Source organism: Vigna unguiculata, chromosome 11, assembly GCF_037176805.1.
Source record: "Vigna unguiculata cultivar grain cowpea cultivar isolate G323 ecotype 2 chromosome 11, ASM3717680v1, whole genome shotgun sequence".
NCBI lineage: Eukaryota > Viridiplantae > Streptophyta > Magnoliopsida > Fabales > Fabaceae > Vigna > Vigna unguiculata.
This window is the reverse complement of record NC_140802.1, coordinates 33,676,453-33,699,557: the sequence shown is the minus strand read 5'-3', so window position 1 is coordinate 33,699,557 and position 23,105 is coordinate 33,676,453. Positions and strand designations below refer to the sequence as shown.

The window sequence follows — 23,105 nt, the reverse complement described above, 5'->3', positions numbered from 1 at the left end:
GGAGTATCTAGATCTTCATACTCAATTAAATAAGCGGAGATTCTCATACCCATACCCATTTAGATTAATATCCATGAAACCGACCGACCGAGTTTATTTGTTAGCGTAACATACCGACTTCTATTTAAATATTTTACAAAAAGTCATTGCGAATCTAAACGGCTTGATCTTTTCAAGGAAATCGTTATTACTCGTATTAATTGGAGTCAAGTGCACCATATTTATAACATTTGGTCAAAGATGCACCAGCTGTAAAAAAAACCCTGCATGTGGAAACTGTGCCTAAGTTAATCAATAATGCACATCGCACATTTTCTCAACTACATCATTGTTCGTTTCTATTTTTCTTCACCAAAACAAAATCACGGTCTTATTTTGTTTGCAGCTACAGTATTGATCATCAAATATGAAATTGCACTTTGCTAACATATAATCTCGTTTAATAAAATAATAAATGATTAATGTAAGATTTTAAATTTGATCAACATCAAGTATATTTGTTATTTTTTTATTGAGAATAGAATGTTTTGACCGTGAATGAGATCTTGGTGTGAATTGTGGATAATAATAATAACGAAGAATCATCTCAACTTTAATAAAAAAAAATAAACAAAAAATTAAAGAAGATTTTTTTATTAATCAGTTTTAGTCTTCCTATATGTTGCAAGTCCCTGTTTGTATTTACAAACCGATTTTATATTTTGTGGAATTAAGTTAGGAAGATTAAATTAATATATTTAACAATTCAGTAATGTATTCCAAATACTTAATTAGATTTAATAATTCAAAAAGATTCTAAATAATTAATGAATATGACATTCCACAAGTAGATAGATATATCAATAATATCAATAATATACAAAAACATTGCAAGATCACATACATTATTACTAATAATACAGAATCACAAAATAACATTCTTATATTTATTTACAACTCCACAAAACGTGGAACTTTTCTACAAGTATAATTACTGCATGATACATATTCATGTATAAACCAACTTTATTTAATAATAAAAAGTATATGATTCTTTGTTGATGGATTTTCTTCCTTAAACCAACTTTATTATGAACATATCCATGCAACTGAAAGTCACTAATCAAGTTTCATGTCTGCATGTTCATATGCAGGTGATTTTGGTTTTTCCTTTTGTCCCTCTCCTGATACCATTATTCTAGTAGTCTCTGCAATTTCTGCTATTGTTTCACCTATGGCATTCAACACCCCTCTTCCCTTATCTCCTTCAACATTTCCTTCTTCACCCTTCACTTTTGTCAAGTCTTTTTCCTCTTCATTTGCCTGCTTGTTTCTCTCTTTGGAACCTTCTATTTCTCTCTTTCTTTCGTAGTTCTTCTTAGCAGCTTCAACTGCATTCATTGATTTTTGTTGAGCTTCGGCTCTGTACTTGGAAATGTCTTCAAGACTAAGCTCTTCATTTTCTTCTCTTCCACCACCACCCTATCATAAATCAACAACCCCTTTAGAGAGAGATTAATGCAAGCTTAGATTCACACAATCTTTGATTATCACCAAGTAACACATGTTTCAATATGAAAAAAGAAGGTTAATAAGATTCTACCAGGTGATAATAATCAACACTATATAGTAACTTTTCCTTCATTGGAAAGTACTAAGTCATATAAGCATGTTAAAGGCTATAGTTTTAAATTTTACCTCTTCGGTTTCATCTTTCTCTCTTTGAGCTTCCTCTCTTGGTCTTGCTTTATCTGCCTCTACTTTTTCTCTTGAAGGATTGTTTCTTCGTTTGTCCTCTTCGTTCCACACTTTTCCCTCCACCACTTTGGTTCTTCCCTCGAGTTTATCTTTTTCTCCTAAACCCTTATTCTCTTCACCTTTCCTTTCAAACTTTCCACCACCACTTTCTCTTTCAACCTCTTTATTCCCAGAACTAGATCTATCAGAAACCAACTCTCTCTCTTTCTCACCAAATGACTCCTTTCCATCTGCCTCAACGTCATCCTCTCTCTCTTTCACCTTCTTGCTGGGGTCTTTGCGATGCATTTGCTGAGATGCCATTGTTTTCTGTTCTCTCTTGCACACAAAAACAGTGTTTGGATTTGGTCTGTGTTTTGAATTTAAGTAAGGTGCTTATAAAAAGAAGGGTGGTGTCGGTTGAAGAGGTGGTTGTGGATGAGGTTTGCATGGAAGGGACAAGTGGTACAATGTACGGTTTGTAGGTATTACAACGTGTGAGATTGTTGTGTTACCTGAAGCATCTGTTATGGTTTGTTCCTCAGGCACTTCGGGTTTCAGACACGTGGAAGTGATATTTTTTAAATGATTTTTCATTCCTTCAATTTTTCATTTTTAATATAATAAAAGAAAACTGTCAAAATTAGTAGTCAAAATTCTACTATTAAATAATACGATGTATAAGCAAAATTATACAAATGACCCTACTTAAACGACTCTAATTTTCTTCTTTTTATCCATGTCTCACTAATCGATACGTGTCAAAAATACTGTTTTAAATTTTGTTTGCAGGATGACGCTAACACTGAAGTCATCGGACTGTGTTTTCAAATTCACATTTGCAGAAAACCTTCCCCAAGATTACTCCATCAAATTTCTTTGATTTCTCTGCATCTCAAACCCAATCTTCCCCTCCTTTCCTTACCTTTCCTTTCTTATTTTCAATTATCTCCACTTCCTCGTCGATTTTCATTAATCTGTCTACAAATTTATTTTCTTTATATTTTCAATTCCCGAAAACCCTTTTTCTTTTTATCTTCATCTTTCTCTTCATCTTCCTCTTCGCTTCATCTTTCTCTGTCATATTTTATATCAGTTTAAAAAAAACATGTAAAATCATGATGTTAAAACTCGTACTGGTGTGTACTTTCAATCAAAAAAAAAAAAAATATATATATATATATATATATATATATATAAATAAAATGTATTGTAAAGTTTTTAATCCGTTGCATATATATATATAAATAATAGAAATTAGTTTGAAACCCGAGTGTACGCACGAGTTTTTTTTCTTGTTTGTGTTAATGTCAATTTTTTTTGTTACATAGTATAGTACATATGAAATTATCTAATTATTATAATAATGTTTAAATTATTATTTGGTTTATTATGTATTAAGGCCGATCATAATTTATAATTATTATTTTTTTTTTAAATGATTATGCTGGGAATGAATCTGAACCGTTTAATATTGGCATAGTTATTATTATTTCTTTTTTTTTTTGAAATGATTACGCTGGGCATGAATCTGAAGCGTTTAATATTGGCGGCAAGAGAAATTTTTTTATCTATCTTTTCGATATCTTTGGGTTCAGATTTGGTTCTCTGACTCAGACGTTTTGCTTTTCCATAGTTGGAGTTGAATAGGTTCGTCTGTTTCATACATTCATTTTGCTGTAACAGGAAAGAAAAAACCTAGAGACTTTGAATGGTATCTGGATCCAACGACAACAAAATGTCACTAAGTAAGCGGTTTAGCTTCAACAATTTTTTCAGAGTTCAGTCATGTTTATGGATCCTTCCGAGGTTAGTCAATATGATTTCGATACTTTAATTGTGTTCTTCTTCTGAAATTCCATGTCTTTTTAAGGAGTTTGCTCATTTCGGTTATGAAAATATTTTTCGTTGTTAGGAAGATGTTTTGTTTTCATTAAAAGTTAAACCTTTTGGATGTTTGGTTTTCCAGGACTTTTTACTTTTTGAAGAAGGTTTCTTTTTGGAATGGGGACATTGTTTGTTAATGGGAACCAACTGTTTCACAGATCCTAGGGGAAACGTTCTGAACATTGAATTCGAAGAAAATCTTATGGCCGAGAGGAAGTTTCGTGCTTCTGATGACATAGTAAACTTTTACGATGTATATGATATTGGATTTGTCTGTACTCTCTACTGTGGTGATAGATACTTTAGGTTTAGAGTATTTGACATAGATTGGAATGAAATCGAGTACCCTTTGGTAGAACCGTCGGCGTCTGGTTTAAGATCTAGTTTTTCTTGTTCTCCGAGATTTTCCAATCTTTCAGAGTCAAGCTAGAGCTGTCTAAGGTATCATTCTTCATATTTTATCTACCATTTCCAGATTTCTATTTGGATTTCTATTGATTTGTTTTTCATGTTTGTCAATAGCCATATATACTCCTTCTTGAGGAGTTTCAAAAATTTTGTGAAGATCAACTTAAAACTTGATCGCAAATTTCAATTATATGATCCTATATATAAAAATTTTTGAGCTTTATCTGGACACAAACATAGATGGGATCATTATTTTGTTTAGTTTGACGGAGTTCATGAAGTATTATGGTTTCAACGAAGACGTTTACCTACATTTAAATTATATAGGGAACAATGTTTTTCTTCACAAGATTTACTTTGCTGATGAAGTAGAAATGATTTATGAGGGGGAGTCGGTTGGTGGTTTGAACAATGATTCTGGTGGTATTGTAAACAATGTTGGTGCTATGAATCCTCATGACTTTCTTAATTCTCATGATGGACTGGTGAAGAAGTTAACCAAATATGATGTTCAAACTTCATCTTTGGTATTTTTTTGTTTATAGTTTTATGTTTATTCTTAGTATTTCGTTTTCCATTTGTTGTCTGAGATTTTCTCTATGTTTGTAGTATCTACACTTGGATTTTGCTAGACAGTTCTTGGAGAAGGGACGCAGAAGGTACTTCATTACCATTTCAACTTCCAAGTTTTCGCCTTGCAAGATTCGATGGACTCAAAGATCATCCTTTGAATGCTATATGACGTGTGGATGGAAAAGATTTTGCAAGGACAATCAATTGGCTGCCGGTGATGAACTGAAGTTTGTAATAGACAATCAACAGAAAAATGTCATCCATGTACTTAAGGTTTAGTTTTTTAAAGGTGTATGTAAGAACTTAGGTTTTTAAAATTTTAGCCTTACTTATGAACATTCGGAATTCTGTTATCGTTTATATTTAATGTATGTAAGAAACATCTATATATTTTATGTTCTGCTATGTATAATACTATTGTTATTAACGTATTTATCTAAGTTCATTTTTGTTGCACCAAATATTTTGTAATGTATTATAAATGTTTTTTCGATTATACGTCATTAACAATTAGAAATTCAAATTATATAAATTTTTGTATTCTTTCAAATTCTAAAATTATTTTCGATTTCTATATTTTTCTTTGATGTACTGTTGATGTAATATTTTTTTTTAGATAATATACTTATAAATCAACAATTTCAAGTTCGTGGTATATTTCTGTTGATGTAATATACCTGTAAATAAACTTAATTGGGTTCTTTTGACACTGATTATCTGTTTTCAGTATAAAATAACTGTATTAAAAATTTTTCAATCCAAGTTTTTGTGCTTATAAAATGTTTCAAAAATTGTCATTTCAAATATTGTCATTTCAAACATTTCGGTTAGTATAAATTATTATGTGTAGTAATGCTTAATTAAGTACGTAAGGATATTATATTTTTGAATACATACGTTCTTTAAATATGTAACCAATCACTGTAATTTGACATTGATATTGTATTATGGTTATGCTAGACATACGTAAATATATTCAGAAAATATTGTCCAAATATAGATACATGGTTATTTTATAATGGAGGTACATAAAGTAACTATTCAGTATAGTTTCGCAAAACAAAGCAAGTCTTGGTCCATTGGTTGGTTTCAGTTTAAATGCAGTGTGTCATGTGCTGTCTGATAGTACAAAGAAATGGTAAAGGGTCAAAGATTCTAAAATACTCGATTCACACGTTTATATCATTGAAATTTCTCAGCTTCTAAGACCAATTCCAAACATGGAGACACAAAGGAAAGTTTATGTGCTTCTTAGTAAGTCTTTACATTGTCCTATATGTATGAATTTCTCTGTCAAATTCTGATAAATAAGATATTCGAAAATCAGTGATGAAATATATTTGAATAGGACATTAAATTTTTGACAAATTTGTATGTCTGAATGTACTATTTGTGATTTTATCAAGTTTTTTGGTCGTCGGACTTAACACTGTCCACACTTATGTCATTGATGCAATTTATGATTTCCAAGTTTTTTCATGGGTAGAGCGTCCAAAGAGTATTCAACTGGTTTGATTCATCTCCAGAAAAAGTAAGCGATTCTCTTACAGTGATTTCTTTGGTTATATATTTAACAATATTTTGTAAAATAGACGATTGAATACAGATCTTATGTTAGTTAACACTTTTGACAAACTATACATTTTGGAATACTTCTTTGTACACAACATTAATTGTTGTACTGGATGATTTGTTCTCATTGTCATGGATTAATATCATTAACCCAGATTTACTTTGAACTCTAGAAGCTGCAACATAGAGTTGACCATGGCTAAATACGGGTGTTGGCAAATACAATCCAACGAAACCTAATGACTGACCTTGAGATTTGTTTATTGTCATTGCATATGACAATATGATAGGAAATTGCTTTCTAATTAACTTAAATGACCATGGGGATTGGGAGGGTGACATAGACATTCGCGGAATGTAGACCTTTTGACCATCTTTGTTTCCTGTAATCAACTTAGCACCTATGACATGGTTTGCAACCCTGGTTACGATTAATCTGCTTCCATTGCACAAACCTTCTACTTGGTCTAACTTCCTCAAAAGCATAATTGGAACCCCAATCTTTAGTTTGATTCTATGATTAGGAAGTCTAGATTTACTAAGTGAATTTAGGAATTCCGAAGTTATAGCGTTGTAAGCATCACTTGAAGCAGATTCTGATTCATCTACTGAATCAGAGCTAAGATATTCTTTTTCTTCCCCTGCATTAATTATTTGATACATTAGTAATAATATTTGTCATACCAAACAAATAAATTTCAAATATGTTAGCTGTAGCTTCCAGATTTACATATCTGGAATTAGTGATAACATATATTCATTGATTTCATTGACTGTCTCAATTCTACTTGCTAATATTGCTCTACACTGCAGAAATGATTCGTCTGTATACTTGTGTACTAAGTCGGGATATGTCATAGATACAATTCCTTCTATAGGATCATTGAAATATGAAATTAGGAATTCTCTAGGTATTTCGACTTCTGCTAAACCGTCATTTGGTTCTTCTAATTTACCATCACCAATTTTAACAATCCAATCCGAAAATTCTTGAATCTCGGATGCAGTTGTGGATTGTAAACCTTGTTGTAGGAGACGCATATTTTTTTTCCATGTCAAAACTTCACAGTGGTCCTATAGATAGGATGAGTTAACAGTGGCATTGACAATATCAGATCTTGTACCTCCAAGTATAACAAGTAGGATTTGCCTGAAGTCACCCCCGAATACTATGACTCTCCCTCCAAAAACTGAATTCTCTTTTGTCATACCCTTGATTATGTCATTTAGAGTTCTATCCAAAGCTTCAAAACAAAATTTGTGTGCCATTGGAGCTTCATCCCAAATAATAAGTTCGACTTTCTTTAACAGTTCTGATGCTTCAGATCCTTTTTCAATGTTACAAACTGAATTTTCTAGTGTTGGTACTGGTATCTTGAATTTAGAATGTGTTGTTCTTCCTCCTGGTAGTAAAAGAGAAGCAATTCCACTTGAAGCAACCGTTAGTACAATTTTACCTTCAGAACGTAATGTTGCTGACAATGTTTTCCACATGAAGGTTTTTCCTATTACCCCATATCCATAGAGAAAGTATACACCTCCTTCTTTATTTACAACAGCCTGGTTGATCTTGTCAAATATTTTTTTTCTGTTCCCCTGTAATATAATTGTTATTCAAACTGGTTACATAATGTAATATTGATCTAAAATCCAACAATAGCAAATAATAATAAATCCGAACCTGTCATTGATTTCAAGTTTGATTGAAATAAATGTCGTTGCTCTGCAATGTCATAATTGAGTTATGCATATATCAGTCTATTTCCACAATTTTCTGTCAAAAAACCGTTTGGGTATGACATTGTTGGGAAGAATTTCAAACTGCTTCTATTTGCTTCGAAAAGTTTTTCTATCTCCACTAAAGTTAGATTTTGCAGCATTTCGACTCCAATGTTTAGATCTGCATACAAAAAAATATTTTACAGGTCTTTGTACTTCTATATTATATGAATCACAAGTACTATATAGTGATATAACCTGGATTTCCTGATATATTTCTTTCTCTGTAGAGAATTCCATCTGATAGCCATTCCTATGTTTTGTTCCATAGTTCCTCTGGTCGATTAACACTATTTGACAACAATATAGTAACAAACAGTTTCCTTAGATATATTCCAGAACCCCAATCTTTGGCTTCTTTTATAGCTTCAACATATTCTGTGTCATTTGCTAAAATACCCAAAGCTAAGCAAGCTTCTCTAAATGTAAATACGTGACATTGTTAACCGTTCTAATATCTATGTATGATGTTGGACCTTTTACATGAGTTAGCATTCTCCTAAGATAAAACACTTCATCAGTACTTAGAGGTACCCAAATAAGTCTTCTGATAGTATTTCCCATCTTCCTTGGTTTTCAACATCTATCTTTCTTCACATAGACAAACTTCGAAACAAATTCAGCATATGTTAGATCCCTAGCTTCTGGGTATTTCTTATTACATTCCATCCAACCTATAAACATTGATTCAGAAACTGTTATTTTTCCCATGATATCATCAATCTCATCATCATCTTTAAAGTATACTGCTTATTCTCCTAGAAGATGGAAAAATAGTCTTTCTACTGCTGGATTTCGTCCATGGATTGGAAACGAAAATATTCTCCAGCATGCTTCATAGGGAGATACATATCTGCAATCAAGATATTGTTTAATTTCATCCATTGGTTGTTTCGTCAAAAAAGATTCATTCTGTTCTGGAACTATGGCAGCTGTAATTCTGTCATAACCTTTGTTGATATATTTGAATAAGTACTTGATCGAAGTACTACGATTACACCATTCAACATTGATATGTGCTTGGTACTTTAACAACAATTGTGGGTTGTAAGGAACTACAGAACGATTATCTAGGGAAATACCACTTTTAGACACAATTAATGAATTGTTCCTTCTACGATAATGTGGATAAGCATCTTCAGAAACTGTGGTTGTTGTTTGAAATCTTTTTTGATATTGGCGTGAGCATTTCCCATTCTTCATGTAAGGTAATGATCTGTTTACCGTTCCACAAGGACCATGAATCATGTGATCTTCAACACATTGATATAATTCTGGATTATTTATTGGACACAGTATTTCAGCAGAGATGACTTTGTCAATATCATCAGAAGTTGGGTACTTGCTGTTGGGCTGTAGAAAGATCAGCAAGTGGGCATGAGGTAGACCGCGCTTCTGAAATTCTATAGTATACATAATTACAAATTAAGCAACAAAGGATTACTTTCAACACATAATATTAAAGGTATTATGATAAAGGGATGACTTTGACAATGCTCTAGTAATTTCCGGCCATATAGGATTGCATGTGAAAGTTATAAAGAGATCTGGAAATCCCATAAAACTACAAATTGTCATTCCATCAAAATATAATTGGTCCATGAATCTTCTACTACCAACAAAAGATGAAGGAAGCCCTTTTCCCTTGTTCTGACCCTTGAGTTTGTGAGCTGCTAGAAGCTTGACAGAGGTTATTATATTTATCAACCCTTAACTTGCTTTGATTAAATTTAATAAATGACAATCTTTCAGACTCCATCATTGTGTATCCATCAACAATAAATTGCTGAAAAAGTCTTCTAGATCTAAGCAAAGTTAATGCTTCTGACTGTCTTGTTTGCAACCTAAAGCAGAACCACTCCCTAATTGTTAGTTTGTTCCTTTTCCTGTTAATTCCCGGTTTATCACGATGACTGACATCATGTCTATAACCATCCTCCCCATATGGAAAAAGTAAAGGATATTGAAATCCTAAATAGCTCGTGTGCAATTCATTTATTCTTTGTAATTTCCCATATTGTTTTTCCATTATGATGTCTCTACCTAAAGTCATATCTACACACCGACTATAAAAGCTGCAACTTCTGAAACATTGGAGACATTATAAATCCTTCCATCTTTTGTCCTATCTGAAATAAGTCTCAATTTCAAGTCATCAAATGGCTGGTCTCTATATCTGTCCTTTGCCATTCTAAAAGATTTGGCATGAACATTGAATTCATCAAGCATCTTCTTTATTTTGCTCACAAGTTCCAAATCAATATTATCTTGATTCCTGCAAAGGGTAACAATTTAATAAGCACTTGTTCTGCTACATTTTTTCTTTCAAAAGAAGAAGTGTTCATGTACCTTAAACTTTCTATTCTATTTTGAACTTCATTTTCAGTGTCGTAAATATAAAGTTGAGTAAATTTTGGAAGTCCTCCGGGTACTGGTAAAAGATGATTAAGAAGTTTGGAAGTACCTTCACCACTGGAAGTACCTTCACCACTGGAGTCTTTAATCTACATATCAACCAACAGATGATTAAGAAGTTTTACAATATAAAATTTAAAACACTGAAGTAAATGACTTACCATCTTTGTCTCAAGTTTGCTTCTAACACAAGCAATAGTTTCAGGGTTGCTGGAAGCTTTCATCACCGATGAAGATCTGTTATTTGGTTGAACTCTAACCTTGAAAGCAAGTGTATAGCCTAACAACACATCTAGATCCTCTGGAAAACATTTGGGATCGTCCTCCCCATCCTACGAAAAAACAAAAAATGACAAGTCTTTTATATACTAAAATCAATTACAGTAATTGTCAAAGATGGTAATATTACCTCGATCATTTTATTCATTAACTCAACAGCTGATACACCAATCAAGTTATTGCAGTCTTGATCCCATAAAACAAAATTGGTATAACTGTATCCATTAGTCACCTGTAATTCCAACTTATATCTACAAGAAGTGGATTTAGTAAATTCAAACAAATGAATTGTCGCTGAACATGTACAATTTAAAAAAGAAGTACAAACCTAATTCCATGTTTTTCATTATCAAAGCCACAGATAACACACTTAAAAGCACCTACTTCATCAGTCTTCTTCCTGCAACTATTGCATACTGGATAATACCATCATTTCCTAAATTAAACTTCACAGTATTTGCAATTGTAACACAGTATTGTTCCTATTTTAAAAACAAAAACAAAATTACAACAATGCAGAATCTAAAAATTGAAAGGAATGTAACAAAAACAAATAATAAGTAATTCATTACCTCCTTCATACTTGTGATTTCAGATATCGTACTCACAACAACTTTATACATAAATTTTTCATGTTCACTATACTGGGAAGGTGAACTCAGCTGGTTGCATTCTTGGCTCGGACTGACCACATTTCCAAACCATCTATAATAGCAATATCAAAGTCATTTCCATACAATTAATGATAAATAATGTCGCAAATATAAAAAAACTTAACAATTACATACTTTATCCATTGCTCCTTGAATCGTACCAATTCAGCACATTCATCACCCATTAACAACTTTGAACCATTCCACAAGTTTGATATTGACACTAGCCATCGTCCTAAAAGGAAAAACAAAATCAGCACAGACAAAATCAAACAACCAAAAAACATCAAATAAATTCACCAACCTGAACACGGTTTGATCTTAGCCTGAGTCAACATAACAACAACAATAGATGAATCTGGGTCACCCCTTCAATTACTCATAAATTTCAAGTAATAGGAATCCCACAAGGTACACCCAATCACAGCAGAGCTGCAAAAGGAAACCACAACAGTTTATGAATATGAAGTGATATTCGAAACCACATTGTTATATGAAATTACTAAATTACTAACCTGAAATCCCTTATATGAAATACCACATTCTTGGACTGAGGATTACACCTCACATTGTCCACCACTCCAATAATATCTAAAACCATTATAAACATGATTCAATAAATAATTGAACATTTAATGAGACAAAAGTCATTAAATGATTAAACATTACATGAACATACCATACACTAAATCAACAGCGTAATTTCCATCAACTATATCCTCGATACTTTTGAAGTTGTAAACGCTTACTGGAATACTCAAAATTGGTTGTTCTTTACTAGTGGTTGCTCCTATGAACAATAACTTGTAAGGATGATCACAAACCAAAAATTGTCCTTGGTTCTTCAAGATTTTAAAATTATGCATTATATATGTCTAGCCCTCTACCAACTTTTTTCCCCACAATCCTAAATCTTCATTTTTTTACCATTGTAGGAATCATCGAACCTTGACAAAAAAAGTGAACCAAACAAAATCATTCCACATGTCGAATAAAAAGAACAACAAATTTTTTTTACCTTCTGATCCAAAAGAATCAGTTCCATATGACGATTGGTATCCCGGTTTTGAACAAACCACAAGTCTTTTACTCGAACAACAAGCTTCAACGTTTCTTTCTTCTCATCGATATCTTTGATCATATCAAATTTCCTCGCCATTTTCAAACCTTAACTTTCGAAACACAAACGTCAGAAAATATGAAAATGCAAACACAATATAATGACATAAATGAAGCTAGAAAACAAATACCATACATTACCAATGAACTGAAACTCATACATACCTCACCAAACTGGAAAAAGACAACTCCTGATGAAACTGGGAAATAAAAAACGTAGACAAAACGTACTGAGTTAAAAACCAAACATCTTCAATAACTACACAAAACAGAACTTAAAAACAAACAATGAACTTAAACTCATACATACCTCAGCAAACTGGAAGAAGACAACTCCTGATCAAACTGGGAAAAAGAAAACGTAAACAAAATGTACTGAGCTAAAAAAAGGCAAAACATCTTCAATATGAATAACAACAAAACTAAACCACAACAATGTACTGAGAACGAACGAACCTCACAAAACCCAAACTCCAAATGTAAAACGATATCAAGAATTCATACATACCTCAGAAACTAGAAGAACAAAGAAGCAGAAACATAAACAACGAAACCACCAACACATTTGTATTTAAAAATGCACAAAATTTGAAAGTATCTGAGCTGAGAGTTTAATGCATGCAACATCAATCAACTCATGCACAATACTCCCTTCATCAACCCTCAAACAGGCGGGAAAGCGCAAATGACCTAAGTACCTATACAATCATATATAATCCTGAATGCTGAAGAGGGTGTTTTCCGTAAAATACCAGTGCACATCACAGACCATATTCACAAGAAGTTAAAGTGACCAAAAAACCATCCAAATGAACACATGTCAACGAAATAAATAGGGGTATTTGGGTATTTTCCAGAGGTGTTTGTTTTCATATATTTTAGATTGTACTATAAGAAATTATAATGAATGTATTTATATAACCATATAAGAGTTTTTTAAATTTTAACAACACTCTTTTATAAAGAAAATAATGAAATTAATCAACTTATTTTTAATTTATAAAAAAATAAATTATAAATTAAAATTATAAAAGTATAAATACTTATAAGAATTATTTATTGAAACACAATTTATAAAAATTCAGTATTAATTAGTCAAGAAAGATATACTTAATAAATCATTTAAATTGAGAAGATCGTCGGTATATTACTTGTGATAACAAAGCACTTGTTACGAACTTTTGACCTTCACAAATGTATCTAATATTTCCCAAGTGCGCTATAAGTTAATTCCTTATAGTCTGTTCGCTTGTGCAAATTTAGCATATAGACAAATTTAAGAGAGCAGATTTACGAACACGAAGGTTGTTCATTTGCGCACGGATTTGTTAGTGAGTTAGAGAGATAATTTGCGGAATTATAATCTCACCAAATTGAGCAGATTTGTAACGAAAAATAATGTTTTATCGTAATATCCTATCCCCGCACCACGTTCTCAATATATATATATATATATATATATTTATATATAATATTAAATAATATTAATAATAATAATATATCAATTCTTAATATTAAAACAACTTAGTAATTTTACATTTTAATTTATTAAAATGATTTTTTTTATCTATCATATCAATTAAATCCTTCTCAAACTTTCACAAACTTTACCTCCAAATCTATTTACTTTCATCTCCAAATCCCTTCAAAAAAATACAAAAAATCATATACTCAAATTCACTCATATCCATCTAAATTCATCCTCTCACTTTCTCTCAAATTTATCTTTTAAAGTGAACATAGCCTTAATCTTTCCCAACTCTCATGGTTGTGGATAGGATCAATTCTATCAAAACTAACTCTGGTGCTCATGAGGATGAAAAGTCCATCATAAATACAGTTAACAAATCAATAAAAGTTAACACTTTTTCTTAAAAACTTAAAAGCCAACTGAAAATATTAATTCAACATATAAATTTATTAGTAATAAATATTCGTATTGTCAACACCCAATTTCGTCCGGGTAAAAAAATATTTTTTTGACTTTGACAATAATTAAGAGAAGAGCAAAATAGAAAGAAAAGTGAACATAGAGTATATACATATATTTTTATTTTTACTTTTTATCTTATTTCAACTTTAATTTTCTTTTTATTTTCTATTTCTATACGTATTCATATTTTTATTTTTATCTTTTATCTTTTATTTTATTTTTATTTTATTTTTTATTTTATTTTATTGTTTTTATTTTATTTTATATATTCATTTTATTTTATTTTTATTTTTATTTTTTTATCTTATCTTATTCCCCTTTTATTATTTCTGTTTTGCTTTTAAAAAAAAAAAGAAAAAAAAAAGAAAAAAAGAAAAAAATAATATTAAAAAAAATTAGATGAGGTGAAATTGGAAGTCAAGTACTCTTCTGACAGGTCCACTCCGTGCAAGGAAAACGTTCAAATCTTCAGATTTTAGCCTAACTTTAACACAAAAATAGAAATTTTAGATATCTGTGTATTACTGTGGCGACTGTGTATTACTGTGACAGTCATGACAGTCGCAGCGGGAGACCTAGCAACAGTTGGTCTGCTTTTGATCATTGCTAAAAATTCAAACAGAGGAGGTGAAACGAAAAAATGGCATGATGATAACAAGAGCATAGAGCCGTTGAGGGCGAAAAAAAAAAAGAAAAAAGATCGAGGCACATAGAGGTAACGGGCAGCAGAGAAAAGATTTCAAAATATATCCAGAACAACAAAAGAAAAGAGAACTTCCTGGCACAAAGGAGCTCGAACAGATTCTCATCACAGAAGAAGAACAGAAAATGGCAGAATAACACTTGGAAAGAAAAAGCAAACGAGCAAAAAAAGAGGGAAGAATCGTTTGAGTCGTAAAGCCACTGATAGGGAAGACTGCGAGAGGTAAGCACTTCAGGTGTCGGGTGAATATGAATACTTGAATGTTTGGTTTGAACCTGACGCAGTTGCATTGTGCTCGAGAATGATCATAATGTAGTCATATATATTGGGTTTGCTTGTCATTTATTTGGCTGTTGTGTGCATTACATTACTGTTGCTTGAATTTTCTATCATTAGAACAGAACCTTTCACCATCATTCCTCCACACGCTCTCACACATCATTCATTCTTAGCCTTCACCTCCTCGCCAATTCCTTCACCACCATTTCTTACTCTCAAACTCATCTGAATCACTATCATAATCACCATTCTATACATTCTTACAAGCATCGCACCTCTCATTAACACAGCCACACATTCCCCATTCCTCTAATGTGCACTAACAGCCAAACCAATTTCATCCGCCACTCCATCGCCCTTAATCTCTGTCGTCATCATCAACATCAGCCCCGCGCCACTACTCAGGCCACTTTCCAGCCTCATTATCCTCTCCCTCCTCATATTCAAGCTTCATCTTCATCCTTCACCCGCAAGAAGCAGCCAAACCAGAGCCCATACACACAGAACACCATAAACGGTTTTATTTTGCATAACACATCTTCATCGCATTGCCTATTCGCTCACCATCATCTTCATCTCATACCCGCATAAAAAGCCAAAATAACAGAGAACCCAAACCTCAATTCCAGTGCCAAACACTCAAGTCTCATCTTCCCCAGTTACACACATTCAACCAAAACAGAGAAATGAGAAGGAGATAAAACCATCGCCGGCGGCAGCGCCGCCGGCGAGTCGGAGCTTCACCGCGTCGCTGCGAGTCGTGTGCAAACTAGTGCTAGGGTTCAGCCGCATTGATGTGAGGAAGGAGAGAACTGAACTACAATCTCTAGTAGTGTTCCCGTTCACGGCGACGACGCTACGATGGCGGCCTCGGTCGCGGTGGTCTGAGAGAACGAAGCGGAAGCCGTTCGAGCCACGCCTGAGAAGAGATGGAGTGAAGCTTGAGCATCTGTCTCGCGCAAGAAGAAGAATGAAAGGCTTGGGGCGCGGCGGTGACGATTTGGGTCGCGAAGGCCGGAGGTCAGGCTTCCATGGTGCTCGCGTGTCCCGATCGTGGTGGCCGGTACGGTGGCGGCAAGTCTTGGTTGGCTACGGAGGTGCGACGAAGGAGCCTCGCGCGCAGGAGAGAGAAACGAAGAAAAGAAGCGACTCAGGCAGCTGGGTTCTCGCCGGCGACACTGCCGATGGTGACTGGCGTCGACGGCGTGGCCTCTCGCCGGTGGTGGGACGCACGATGGCGGCACGGACGTGGTGATGCAACGGTGAAGATGGTGTTCGGGTGGACCTCGGTTGACTGAGAAGGATGTGGCCGTGCATGGAGGGTGATGTTATGATCCAAGCATTTGGAGGAGAAGAAACCCTTGGGGGGTTCTGTTCGTGAAGAAGATGAATACCCACGCTGGGTTTTCTGCACGTGAGCGTGAAGGAGGTTAACACTTTGGACTGGAATGGTTTTTGCACCCCCAATGCCACTTATCACACCTCCATCTTTTGAATTTTCGGATTGGGCCAACCATGCTCTTTGCACCCCTGGTTCTATTATTCACACCCTGAATCCATTTGTCTTCTTTCCTTGTTGGGGCTGATTTTTGTTTTACTTCCAACACCTCTATCTCACTCTACTCACCCCACTTGTTTGCTCCATGTACCCCATATATCATAGTCTTGCACCCCCATATCTTTGTTTATTAATTTTTGGGCTTGTTATTGTGTTTACTTCGTGCACCTCCATTTTTACGACCTGCACTCCCGCCTTGTTTTTTTGCTTGTTGGGCTTCATTGCATTATTCACTTTCTCGCGCACCTCCACGATTACTAATCACACACCCCTGCACACACTTTTTACTCTTATTTTGGGCTTGTTTTGTATTTTACTCGCCGCACCACCACATTTAATAAACACAGCTCACTTATTCCATGTACCTTTCCCTAATTACTCATGCACTTCCATAATTTACTTTCCATTTTCATCCTTCTTAATTAAATTGTTTCTTTTTTATTATTTTATTTTGTTTTACTTTTTTTATGTTTTATTTATTTATTTCTTTTTTATTTCTAAAAACAAAAAAACAAAAATATTTGAAAATTACCAAAATTGCAAAAAAATAGAAAAATAAAAACGTTCTCTTTCACTTTATTGCGTCTGTCCGGTCGTTCGCACCGTGTGACACTCATTTTCAAAAATACAAAAAATAATTTTATTTCACTTTAGTGTTTGTCCGACCGCTCGCGTCGTGTGACACTTTCTTTCAAATAATTCAAAAATACTAAAAATAATTTCTTTTTCTTTTTGTGTCAGTCTGGTCGTTCGCACCGCGTGACACTCATTTTCAAAAATACCAAAAATAGTTTTTCTTTCTTTTTTCGTGTCTGTCCGACCGCTCGCGTCGTGTGACACATACTTTCAAGTAATTCAAAAATACCAAAAAATATATAAATTTCGAAATATAAAAATATCAACATTTTCAAACAAACATATCTTTTAAGAACTACGTGATCCTTGATTCTTCCCTGTGAGATACGTAGGAGCAAGGCCAGTCCTTGTCAGGTTCATCTCCAACAAAATCAAATCATTTCTCAATTGTTTTTCAAATCGTTTCTCTTAAAGAATTACGTAACCCTGATTTCTCATCTTGAATGAGAATACGTAGGACCAAGGTCAATCCTTGTCGGACCCAAAAAATTAAAAAAGGTATTTTTGTTTCTTTTTAGCATTTTTTGTCTTATTATTTTTGGGAAAATTAATATTTTGAAAACCACATCAACTTTGCATTTTTAATTAAAGGTACCGCCCTCGGGCGGGCGCGGTAGGGTGCTAACACCTTTCCTACGCGTAACCGACTCCCGGATCCAAAATCTGGTTTTTTGCAGACTTGTTTTATTTTTATGGTTTTTCATAGTTTTCCAGAATAACTATGGTGGCGACTCCAAATCTCTTTTAAACCCGTTTTCTTTTTTTCGGTTCGCCTTTCCGTCGCGATTCCGGTTGCGACACGTATATATAATACACATATTTCATTTAACCTTCTTTTCTGTCTAGTATTGGGGGAGGTGGTGAAAAAATGGATTTGTGAATGTGTTATGGGTTGGATCCACTAATTTAAGTGGAAATGTGAGAACGTTTGAGGGTCACAGTACACACTAGCACCGTTAGAGGTGTAATTTGTATTTTACACTTTAAGTTGGGTTTCTCAATGACTGGGTTTGAGAAACATTGCATATTACAGAATCCAATCACGCACCTTTTATGTTACCAATAGATATTTGTATGTTATAAATTTTATATCAACAGATAAAACCAATTTTAAACATATTACTTTATAAAATTTCCTTTTGAATACCTCACTTTAGCTGATATTGAAAGCTGTTAATACATGACCATATAAATCACATTACAAAATAGATAAAATTCAGATATTGAATTTAAAAGTTTAGAATAGGAAAGATTTTCATCTGAAAAATCCACATTACATCATCATTTTTTGTTTTGTTACTTTGGAAAAGGGGATTCATCAACTACTTCACAAGGAGTCAGACATCTTTCCACAATGGTTTTCAAATTTGAGAATGGTATTTGGTACAATTGAAGGCAAATTTCTGCCACATTGATCTACATTTACAATTAGGAGCACGAAGCCCTTTTATTGAACAGTTACAAGAACCAAAATGCCAAATAAAATATCTCCTAAAGTTGAAAACAATTGGTTTTCCTCTAACAAGTTGGACCTAAAAAACAAAGTTATGTGTGTTTGTTTTCAACCAGAAAGAACAGCACTGAGAAGCTCATTCCAAGTGTCAGGAAGCCCCGGAAGACACCAATGGCTGCAATCTACTGCCATAACTCCACTGTAGCCTTCAGGGTGTGCATCTTTTCTGTACTGTGAGAGTGTGGTCACATCCAGGAAATACACAGGCTTTTTTATTCTGTTCAACACCTTGTTCACCACCACCCACGCCATTGGTGTTCCTGCAGGGTACTTCAATCCAAAGAATGGTTCTGTCTCACTCATGCATGACTTTGATGGTTGATTCCAATCTCTCCCCCTAATCACCACACGTCAATTATTATCATATCAACTATTGTTCGCTTTATTCAGAAAGTGATGAATTTAGTGTAAGAACTTACACGTAATGCACCGGAGAAATTCCCAAGAAGAAGACCTTGGTTTGTGATGGATTGATGTTTCTTTCGATCCACTTGGCCCAGGTTGTTAGGCCTTTGTAGTATGCAACAAAACGGTTCATGTCTTTCAACAACCTATTATCCACCTCAACATAGTCCCACCTGTCATTAATTTTTACAAATCAGTGTCACCGATTAACCATTGAAATTGGAAAACTGTACTGAGAGAATGATCCTACGGTTGTGAACTTCCGGTATGGGTCCACCAGTGCCACGTGTTGAAGATCAGCGCGTCCATCCCCATCCACGAGTCACCGTTCTTGATAGAGTCAAGCTTCAAAACTCGTCCCACTTTCTCACGGTCAAGATCCACTAAATATGCTGTTCTGTACAAGTATATCTCAAGGCCATACTCCTGAAAAAATCACAATTTTTTTTTTTATTCTCAATTTTTCTTCATTAAATCTCTATACTAAATTCTTTTTTCACGTGTTTACGTTGGATGAGAGTACTCATCCTTCTACCTTAAAAGAAAATAGGAGCCAATATAAAACACGACATAATATTTGTGAATGATGTAATAGGTTTTTCTTAATATTGTGATTCAACGATTGTTTTTTCTTTAACCCCATTAACCCACACGCAATTATGAATAATTATATCTGTTGTGATACTACGTAATACCATAATGGAAGCTTTTATGATAAACAAACATAATGGAACATAGAATAAGATTTTGTGGTTGAAAAAAAGTGCAGATATCAAATTTTCATTCATTTGATTTGCAGAAAGCTATAAAAACGGTTTTGTAGAATAATGGTGTCAGTCGCTGTGATACTCATAATTCAGTTACAACCAATGATGTTCAATGCTTCAATCCGATATAAAGTCTAAATTAAATCTTCAACATCAATCATTACTAATTGAAACAATTGTTAGACAAATTTTCTACGTAAAGCAACTAGATTTTCATGGTAGATTGCTTGAAAACTCTTCAAATAAATTTAAATAAAAAGATACGAGATTTATAATCATTAAAAATTTAATAATTTGAAAACTTTATTAAGATGAAATCAAACAATTTAATATTTTATGGAAGTAATAAAATTTGAGGATTTGAGGGTGAGAGGAGCAAAACAAAAGTAACTGTTGGTGGTTTTGAATGTGAAGTAAAAACTTTCCCTTTTCTGCCAAACCAAATGATATGTGGAAAATGAAACTCCACGTATAACAGTAAAATTCCAGAAACAAATATAATAATTTTTCATTTTCTTAACTTTTTCTTTATGTTGTTTGAATTTGGAAGAGAGAGACTTAGAAGAAGTATTTTGAATAAAGTATATTAAGACACAAACATTTATTATCTCTTAAATAAACAATCAGAATTGTCCCCAGCAAAAAAGCAAAGCCTTCTCACCAATCACATCTAACTTTTACTTCTCTCACCTCACTGCACAGTGCTAAACAGCTGCTACAAAAATATGCACATGCACCACACCAACTTCTGAACTCAAATACCCAAATAATATCAGATTTGAGGGTAGCAGAATTTGAGTTCAAAAATGGAAATGGCTCAGAAAGTTTTGAACTTTGGAGTCAAATACAAGAAAGAAAGAGAGGGAAGAAACACACAAACATTACCATCAAAAAATGCTAACTTTCAAATCACTGGGCCAGAAAAATAAAGTAAAGCAGAAGAATGAAAAGACCAACCTCAAATGTGACTTTGGAAAGAGCATCCCTTTGACTGAAAGTGCTCTTAGATTTTGGCACCCAAGCATGAATCATACACGCCAATGAATTGAACTGGTTCAAGCTCAAGGAATCACCAACAAACATAATCTTCTTCCCTCTGTATCTCTGCAAAAAGTCCAATCCATTGAACCTGCACAACAAAAATTTCACTGCCCCACTTAGCCTAGGACCAACCATAACATGACAAGGACAATGCATATAAAAAGAATAGGAATTGAAAAACAATTTGGGGAAAAGTGTTCATATTTTGTTCAATGAACAATGAGAGAAACAAAGGTTGTACCTTGGCAAGGGACAAGAAAATGGCGACCACCTATATTTCTGGTAGAGTTTATCCGAGCGACCATGTTTTTGACAATTGAATTGTGGATCTATGAAGGGACAAGAAGAAGGGTCGTAGAGAGGGTATGAAGCATCGTAGACCCATTTTCCTTTGAACAAGTTGCATGCTCCTGCGAGCTTTCTGGTTGCACCAGAGTCCTCTGCTTTTGTTTGGAGGCAGAGCAGAAACAGAGTTAAGAACAGAGCATGTACCAATGACACACCCATTTCTCGGGTTCTGAACCCTCCCCGTGATTCTTTGAAAGGACGAGGAGTGAATAGAAACTTGCCCCCAAATCAAGGTCTTATATAATGGAACCGTGAGAGAAGGAGAAAGAGAGTGTTTCACAAATGAATGCACATGGAATGTGAAAACAGAACAACTTGTTTCCTCGTTTGCTGTTGTTTTTTAGTGTTTAATGTTTTTTTTTTTTTTTACTTTAAATAATGTAGTGAAACTTTGAACGGGTTGGTTCTTTTAACCATGGCAACTTGTGGGGTTTGATGCAGTTTTTTGCTTTAAAAATTGTTGGAATGATGATCATTGTGATTCAAAAAATAATGCCCACCAAGAAAGACAGAATTGAAAATGTCTTGTTATGGTTTTTCTTCTTTCCTTTTCCCTTTTGCCGCCACTGTCAAACAAATATCATACGGATAAATATGTGCACCAAAGAAAGAATTCAGAAAATTCTGAAACTCTTTTATGGAAGTAAAATTATTACATGAATTAAAATTTGTACATAAATGTGTGTGAATATTGGGTCTGGTTCCTAACTTTTTCATACAAGCACATCTTAGAAATATTCTCAAAACTAAAGGACACAAAAAAAAAAGTTTATGTATGAATGAATAATGGTTTTTGACCTTTTGTGTGAGGGTGTGGTAGTACTATAAAAAGGTGCATTTAGGTCTACCCTGCCTTAGTTGTGTGTGGTTCTTGTGTTAAATGTGGGTGTGGTGGTGGCTGATATTTGTATAGTGTGAGGATCTCAGAAGCATCATTTTGGATTTGGATAATATAAACTGAGCATACCTTTGTTGACTCCACAGCTGAGTGATTCCCTCACTATCATGTGCATGCTGTGCTTTTAGTGTACAAAAACACTATTGTTTGTGAAAAATATTGTTTTCATTAGCTGAAAGTTTTAAACAATACCAATTTCCTTTTTGTGACATTTTTCTTTGGATTAATTTGTTGGCTTGAAGTGTGAGAAGCTTCAAACCCTCGATTCAAAACTATATATAAAAAAAAAGCACTAGCTTATCAAATGTGTTGTCAAACACAAAAGTATAACATTTGAAAAACAAAATTGAGTAAATAAAATTAAAAAGTAATAGTCACCGAACTATTGAAAATCTAAATGTAAATTTAAATCTCATATTAGATAAAAATAAAAAAATTAAATACCAGTAAAAAAACATAAATTCATTATTTTAAAGTTTTAAATACCACCAATTAAAAGACAGTAACGTCAAGAGCTCTGCGAATACATATACCCCATGAAAGGTTACTTGCAAGACAAGAACAAACAAAACATCGAAAAGGGCAAAAAAATTTACTTATCTAAATGGAGAAATTAATCAGGT

The 23,105-nt window shown here is 33.6% G+C and overlaps 2 protein-coding genes, 1 long non-coding RNA gene and 1 pseudogene across 3 annotated transcripts; 1 reads left to right on the top strand and 3 right to left on the bottom strand.

The window, feature by feature from the left end:
• Positions 1–901: 901 nt before the first annotated feature.
• LOC114169078 (uncharacterized) lies at positions 902–2,103 on the bottom strand. Its single transcript, XM_028054098.2, has 2 exons — positions 1,678–2,103; positions 902–1,461 (listed from the first exon to the last, which is right to left on the bottom strand). The coding sequence occupies exons 1-2, from the start codon at positions 2,038–2,040 to the stop codon at positions 1,099–1,101; spliced, it is 726 nt and encodes a 241-aa protein (XP_027909899.2). The 5' UTR covers positions 2,041–2,103; the 3' UTR covers positions 902–1,098.
• Positions 2,104–3,218: 1,115 nt separating this feature from the next.
• On the top strand, positions 3,219–4,979 carry LOC146881816 (uncharacterized). Its single transcript, XR_014986243.1, has 2 exons — positions 3,219–3,525; positions 4,621–4,979. It is a non-coding gene; the product is annotated as an uncharacterized LOC146881816 (long non-coding RNA).
• Positions 4,980–6,219: 1,240 nt separating this feature from the next.
• On the bottom strand, positions 6,220–12,441 carry LOC114170312 (uncharacterized; annotated as a pseudogene).
• Positions 12,442–18,856: 6,415 nt separating this feature from the next.
• Positions 18,857–21,809, bottom strand: LOC114170605 (protein trichome birefringence-like 39). The gene is made up of 5 exons (XM_028056117.2): positions 21,478–21,809; positions 21,153–21,324; positions 19,679–19,854; positions 19,443–19,601; positions 18,857–19,360 (listed from the first exon to the last, which is right to left on the bottom strand). The coding sequence occupies exons 1-5, from the start codon at positions 21,741–21,743 to the stop codon at positions 19,072–19,074; spliced, it is 1,062 nt and encodes a 353-aa protein (XP_027911918.2). The 5' UTR covers positions 21,744–21,809; the 3' UTR covers positions 18,857–19,071.
• Between the last annotated feature and the right edge of the window lie 1,296 nt (positions 21,810–23,105).

Bases quoted from the DNA above. Each gene is read 5' to 3' on its own strand.
- LOC114169078 (XM_028054098.2), bottom strand. From the start codon at position 2,040: ATGGCATCTCAGCAAATGCATCGCAAAGACCCCAGCAAGAAGGTGAAA. The intron at 1,462-1,677 runs GTAAAATTTAAA...GATTTATGATAG, and splicing joins AGAAAGATGAAACCGAAGAG to GGTGGTGGTGGAAGAGAAGA.
- LOC114170605 (XM_028056117.2), bottom strand. From the start codon at position 21,743: ATGGGTGTGTCATTGGTACATGCTCTGTTCTTAACTCTGTTTCTGCTC. The intron at 19,855-21,152 runs GTTGGTCTTTTC...TGATTTTTTCAG, and splicing joins TTTCCAAAGTCACATTTGAG to GAGTATGGCCTTGAGATATA. The intron at 19,602-19,678 runs GTAGGATCATTC...AATTAATGACAG, and splicing joins CATACCGGAAGTTCACAACC to GTGGGACTATGTTGAGGTGG.